Source organism: Rissa tridactyla, chromosome 5 (assembly GCF_028500815.1).
Source record: "Rissa tridactyla isolate bRisTri1 chromosome 5, bRisTri1.patW.cur.20221130, whole genome shotgun sequence".
Taxonomy (NCBI): domain Eukaryota; kingdom Metazoa; phylum Chordata; class Aves; order Charadriiformes; family Laridae; genus Rissa; species Rissa tridactyla.
The window spans coordinates 30,399,346-30,405,516 of NC_071470.1; the positions used below are offsets into that span (position 1 = coordinate 30,399,346).

The window sequence follows — 6,171 nt, forward strand, 5'->3', positions numbered from 1 at the left end:
TTTCATATAGTATCACATTACAGGTTAGCTTGCATAACTAGCCATACAACTCCCCAGTCTGTCGCCATCTGATTATTTTTCTTTCCTTCCTCTTTAATTGCCAGTGCGAACTATTAATCGATTACACAAACCGATCCCTTAAGAGACGGACAAGCCGAGGTGCGTTTTCCTCAGCCTCCTCAGGAGACCGAAATAAGTGGCAAACACACTGGTAAAACACAGTATGATGAATTATATATATATATATAACCGTATATTTTAGCTGATAGTTTGTCAGGGAAATAAAACGAAAACAAAGAAACCAAATCCTCACAGCTCGGACTTCAGCGGGGCGAATTCATTCCAACAATTTGCCTTCACGTTGTTTCAAATCAAAAAGCCATCACGTAGAAGGACCAGGGGGGCATCAGCACATGCTTGGGTATCGATCGTATGAAAATGAGAGTAACAATGGAGGGGGGGAGGCGGAATCTGTACGAATTAAGTGGCTAAAACAAAGGACCCTGGAGAAGCTGCTGAAGGCGGGGATCCGCAGGGCCCCCCGCTCTGCACGGAAAGCAGCGGGGAAAATGAAAGGTTTCCCCGGCAGGAGCGCCGGCCCGGGGCAGCGGAGGACCCGCGGAAGGTCCCTCGGCCGCGGCGCCCCCCCGGCTTCGCCGTCCGTGGGGCGGAGGCGGCGGGGCCGGGAAGCGCCCCGGACCCTTCCGTACATTCGTCTCACGCTCCGCAGCTCTGCGAGGGCGGGGAAGGAAGGTCTAGGGGGCTGCTGCCCCCTGGAAAACGCCGGTCTGTGTCACCCCGGGGCCGAGGCGGCGGTGGGGGCTTCGCCGCTGCCACCGGGCTGCATTTTCTTTGGATGCGCGGCGGGGGGAGCCCCTCCGACCCGCTCCCGGCTCATGGCTGGGGTTCTCGTAGTCCTTTCGGTTCCCTCCGGCTGCTGCGCGTTGCTCCGAGTTAACCCCCAAAGTAAGTTTATTGCACGTTTAAAAAAAAAAAAAAAAAAAAGTCAAAAAGCAGAAAATCGAGAAACGTGTAAGTTGGAAACAAAAAGTCCGGGGAGGAAGGGGGGTGGAGCTGGAAGCCGGGGGAGGGGGCGAGGGGGCTGCGGTCCCGGCACAGGTGAGCGCTCAGACGAGTCCTGTCATCTGCGACCGTAGGAAAGGGAGGGAGGCGGCGGGGAAGGTGCCCAGGGGGTAGCTGACGCCGCTGGAGAAGCCCACCAAGGGGGGAGACATGTGGGGCAGGGTGAAGCCCAAGGCGCTCGCCGGCGAGTTCTCGTGGTACAAAATGGGGACCCGCACTATCCTTTGGGCGGCGTGGGAGAGGTTGGCCGCCTCCAGGTCGGCGGCCAGCTGCCGCTTCCACTTGTTGCGGCGGTTCTGGAACCAGATCTTCACCTGGGTCTCGGTGAGGTGCAGCGAGGCGGCCAGCCCGGCCCGCTCCGAGCTGCTCAGGTAGCGCTTCACGTCGAAGGTGGACTCCAGCTGGAAGACCTGGCTGCGGCTGAACACCGTGCGCGTCTTCTTCTTGCGGCCGGCGGCGCGTTGCTCCGGCTCTCCCGGTTCCTCGCCGCGCTCCTCCTCCTCTTCCCGGCCGCCCGGCACCGGCCGCCCGCCCGCCGGGCCCCGGGTCGCTGCCCGCCCGCCGCCGCCCGCCCGCTCCGCCGGCTCCTCGGGCAGCTCGGGCGAGTCCCGGTCGCTGGCTGCGGAGAGAGGCAGAGCGCTGGGAGGTGGGGAGGCCGCTCCGGGGAGCGGGGAGGCGGGGGACGACCCGAGGAGCATCGCCTGCCCCTCGCCCCGCTCACCGGGAGGGGAAAGGAGGCTGCTGCGGAGGGAGAAAGGGCAGGGCGCCGGAGTGGCCCGATGGGCGAGGAGCCTGGGCAAAGGTCCCTACCACTGCTCTGTCTCGAGATAAACTCCCAAATGTCTGTAAGTATATACACACACTCATACATATACAGAAGAGCATAAATTATACTTCATGTATATATACATATACTTATCTATGTACGTGCGTGTGCATATACACACCTAAGTATATACACATACCGAAGAGCACACACACATATATATAAATGATAGATATACTTCTAGATATATGTTTAGTACACATACCAGTGTACATTTATATGTATACACACACCTATATGCATAGAAATATATATACTTTTTCATATATGGATGTACACATATGGATACATGTGTACTCTTATTTATACACACAGATATACATGTACACACATATGCATACACAAAAATATTTACACACATACGTATACGCATATACTTACAAGTACATGTGTAAGTATATGTGTGTGTGTATATAAAGGGAGGTAAGAATGAACTGTTTTCTCTTCACGTTATCCTGAACTTAATAAACCAAATGGACAGCGTCAGCTATTCTAATATCGGGACGTTGCCTCCCGGCGTGTCTCCGTGGAGTTTCCAACATTGTGCTTTTTATTTGCAATTTTAATGGGGGGAAAAATATTTCCTACTCTTTATGGAAAAGAGGAAAATAAGTAAAAGAAAAACAAAAAGTGAGGAAAACAAGGCAGTTGTTTCGGAAGGCGTTTTCTGTTTCTAGATGTACTTTCCAGAGAAATTAAAAATATTAATAAACCCATCACTGTAAAGAAAAACTCTTTGGATTACAAATCACGCCTCTTTTCCTTATTGAGCAATCGTGCGAACTCTACAGGCTCGTATAGAATCAAAGAGATGCGCCGAGGGACAATATTTTTTCTATCAGGATAAAAATAACCACTGATCGCAGCTCATAAACTTTTTCAGATGTTAATTTCTACCCCTGAACCCAGGCTTTTCCTCCAGCGTCCTTTCCGGCTGGGTCCCCGCCGTGCCAGGCCGCTGCCCGTCCCCGCCGGGCTGCGGGAGGAGGAGGCGGGCAGCGGGGCCGGCTCTGCGGGAAGGGGAGGCCGGGGCGCAGGGGACCGAGCCCAGCTGCTCCCCCGCTTTGCCAAACTCTCCGCTGCGCTGCTAGGGATGGTGCTCCCAGCTTTCCGGCTCGCTGGGGCGTCAAAAAAAAAAAATAAAATCCAAAAGCCAGACCTACCTCTTAAAAAAAAAAAAAAGAGAAAAAAGAGAAAAGGATGGGAAAAAAAAAGAAAGAAAAAAAAAATCCCCGAGCGAGCCAACAACCCCAACTGTTTACATTTTGGGCGGCGGGGCGGAGGCTCCAGGTGCCTGACACACCGCGAGCATTTCCGGAGATTTGCCCTGGGCGGCCGAAAACGGGGCGGCAGGGAGAGGGCTTGCGGGGGACACCCCGAGCATCCCCCTCGGCGCTGACCCCCGGGGCCGCGGAGGCACCGGACCCCCCCCACCTCCCGCAGCGGGAGCGCAGAGACACCCCCCCACCCCCCAGCCCCAGCCGGGCCCGGCGATTAGGGATTGGGAAAGGCGACTTACTGTCGGGGCTGGCGCAGCCCAGGAAAGCGGCGTGGGCTCGGCGGTACCAGCCGACGGCGGCGTCGCGGAGGGGACAGCCCGGGGCGCCGAGGCGCAGCGGGGAGCGCGGCCCGCAGCGCGGAGCCCCGCCGCCGCCGCCGCCCGCCGCCCGCCGCGCCCCGCCGCCCGCCGTGCCCTCGGTGCCCAGCAGGTCCTCGATGAAGAAGGACGAGACGCGGGCGGAGGTGGAGCCGGCGTTTTCCGTGGCTTCGTCCGGCATCGTCGGAGAGACCTGCGGGAGGGGGGTCCCGGCTCCGCCGGCGGCTGGCTCCTCGGCTCCCCGCTGCCCCGCGGCCGCCTCCTGCCTCTGCCTAGCCCCGTGGATGCTCGCCTGGTATAAAAGGGTTTTTTTCCGGAGTAATCATTTCAGATCGCGGTTTGCCATCATTTCCTGCAAGCTAGGAGGGGAGGGGGGAGGGGGAGGAGGGGAAGGGAACGGGGAAGGGAAAAAAAAAAGCAACCCGACAACCCATCGGAGGCGCCAGATTCTGCGCGAAAACGATAATAACGAAATAAAAATGTCATGCGAGTTAAACGCTGGGCACGAGAGGGGGAATCCTGCGATTGGAGGAGCGCGGCGGCAAATGGGATTTCCGCAGGGGAAGCGCAGGGCGCGGAGCGCGGCGGGGCCGGGCGCTGCCGGTGCCTGGGCGTGCGTGTGTGCGCGCGTGTGTATGTGTGCGTGTGTGCTGTGCGGGGTGTGCGTGTGCGTGCACCGCCCCGGGGCTGCCACTCACGAGCTCCTTATTTAGGTCAATTAGGGAGCAAATCCCGGCGCGGGAGGGGCGGCAGCGCCGGCCCCGCCGCACGGGCCGCAGACGGGGAGTGGGGTGTGGGGGTGGGGGCTTGGCCGCTCTACGTCCCGGCCCTCCCATTGGCTGCAGCGGGCTCAGCGGGCAGCCCAGCCAGCCAATCCCCACCGCGGACATCGCAGTTATATTAATGTCATTAATAATAATCAATCCCCCCCCCCCCTCCCACCCCCCGCCGAGCCCTTTCATGTCGGCGGCGGCGGCGATGGACGGAGGAGATGCGCCCTCCGCCGCCCGGAGAGACCGCACCGACCCCGCGGGCCCGGCAGCCGCCGCCGCCCGCTGCCGGCGGAGCGGTGAGGTTGTCCCCCGCACGGAGACCCCGGGTTGGGGCACTTGAACCGGGGGAGGGGGGGTGGGGGGAGAAGCGGCAGGGGGACACATACCCCCGTGAGCATGCAGTGTCCCGCCGGTGGAGGGGAGGGGGTCCCCCACGGGAGGGACCCTCGTCTACAGGGTCTCCCGAGGCCTGGTTGGTGACATTTAACCTTTTCCCATGTATATGTGCATATACATACCGAGGCATATTTATTTACATATGCATATTATGCCTACGTAGTTAGTGTAGACAGACAGACAGCCCCCGCGCATCGGAGCTGGAGCCGCCCAGGGCGTCCCGTCTCCCCTCGCCTCGGGCGGGGCGGCAGCGGCGATGCTTTGTCCGCTCCAGCACCCAGCCCACGGGTCCTGGCGTGGCCGCTCCGCAGCCCGACTTTTTAAATTATTATCCCTACTGTAAGCCCACTTTATGGAAAGCCCTAAAGCCAGTCTCCGTCTGCCCCCTTTTCCTAAGCCTTCTGGATCCGGCCGCCTCGGGACAGGGACCCCCCCCAGCAACTCCACAAAACTCCCCCTCGTTGCAGGGCGCCAGGGCAGGGCAGTTATCTCTCTTCTGCCTTTTTCCTCGGGAGCGGGCGGGCCAGGTTCATAGAGGGACGAGTCGATGCAGAGTGAGCGTCGGAGACCCGTGGAAGTTTGGGTGAGTACACGGATGCCCTTGGGATGTTCACCTGCGGGTCAGTTCTCTGCTCCTGCTCTCCTCTGCCGGGATATCCCTACTTGTTCCCCCTTAGGGTACTCCTGGACAAGCACCCCTTCCGCAAGCCCCGCCTCCCCCTCCCGCTTTTGAGCGGGGGCACCGGTTGCCGCCCCGGCGGGAGTGTCCGGCGGGGCCGGGGCGCAGCCTGGTGCGGAGCCGGCCTCACCGGCACCGAGGGGTCCCGCTCCCTTCCCCGAAGGTGGCCGCGGGGATCTTTCAGGTCAGGGCCTATTTCAGGAAAGAGAAAAAAAAAATCATTAAAAAAAAAAGAAAGTAAGAAAATGAATAATTCCACTTCCAAAGACTCCAGAAAGATGCAAACGTCCAGAGCTGAGAAACTGTCTCTGGAAAAAGAGGAATATACAGGGACACGTTCGTCTTTCTGTCTTACCTGGGCAGAGACTGAGAGCAGCCTAGTAAATTGGAAACTGTCACTTGTTGCACAGGAGCGATGATGTTAACGAACATTGCTTTTATGCCCTGCGCGTCTTGGTGCCTGTTGCTGGATAGGAAATGCAAGCTGGACTGATAAGTCTGAAGCATCCATAAACCGTCAGCTCTGTTTTACTGGCAGACTCAGAAAATCTGTCTGTGCTTTCAGGAATAAAGAGAAAAAGTTGGATCCTGTTTACTTCTATACATTTTATAAACGATGTGCAAACGATATTCATGTATCTAGTATCCATATTTTATAAAGTGTTCCTAAAATGTGGTCATGCAACTTATGTAGTATTATTTGCTTCCCAGTTAGAAATAGTATAACAAAATCAATAAGAGTAAATTTGCTCTTGCCTTTTTTTTTCCCCTCCATATTTCTTTAACACAACTGCCTGGTGTGCAATAATGCTGAACT

General features: G+C 57.5%; 1 protein-coding gene across 1 annotated transcript; it reads right to left on the reverse strand.

The window, feature by feature from the left end:
* Positions 1-1,127: 1,127 nt before the first annotated feature.
* On the reverse strand, positions 1,128-3,753 carry LOC128910404 (homeobox protein HMX1). The gene is made up of 2 exons (XM_054203542.1): positions 3,429-3,753; positions 1,128-1,702 (listed from the first exon to the last, which is right to left on the reverse strand). The coding sequence occupies exons 1-2, from the start codon at positions 3,685-3,687 to the stop codon at positions 1,128-1,130; spliced, it is 834 nt and encodes a 277-aa protein (XP_054059517.1). The 5' UTR covers positions 3,688-3,753.
* Between the last annotated feature and the right edge of the window lie 2,418 nt (positions 3,754-6,171).

Excerpts from the sequence above, each read along its gene's own strand:
- LOC128910404 (XM_054203542.1), bottom strand. The coding sequence starts at position 3,687 with ATGCCGGACGAAGCCACGGAAAACGCCGGCTCCACCTCCGCCCGCGTC. Across the intron at positions 1,703-3,428 it reads GGGCTGCGCCAGCCCCGACA|CCAGCGACCGGGACTCGCCC; the intron begins GTAAGTCGCCTT and ends CTCTCTCCGCAG.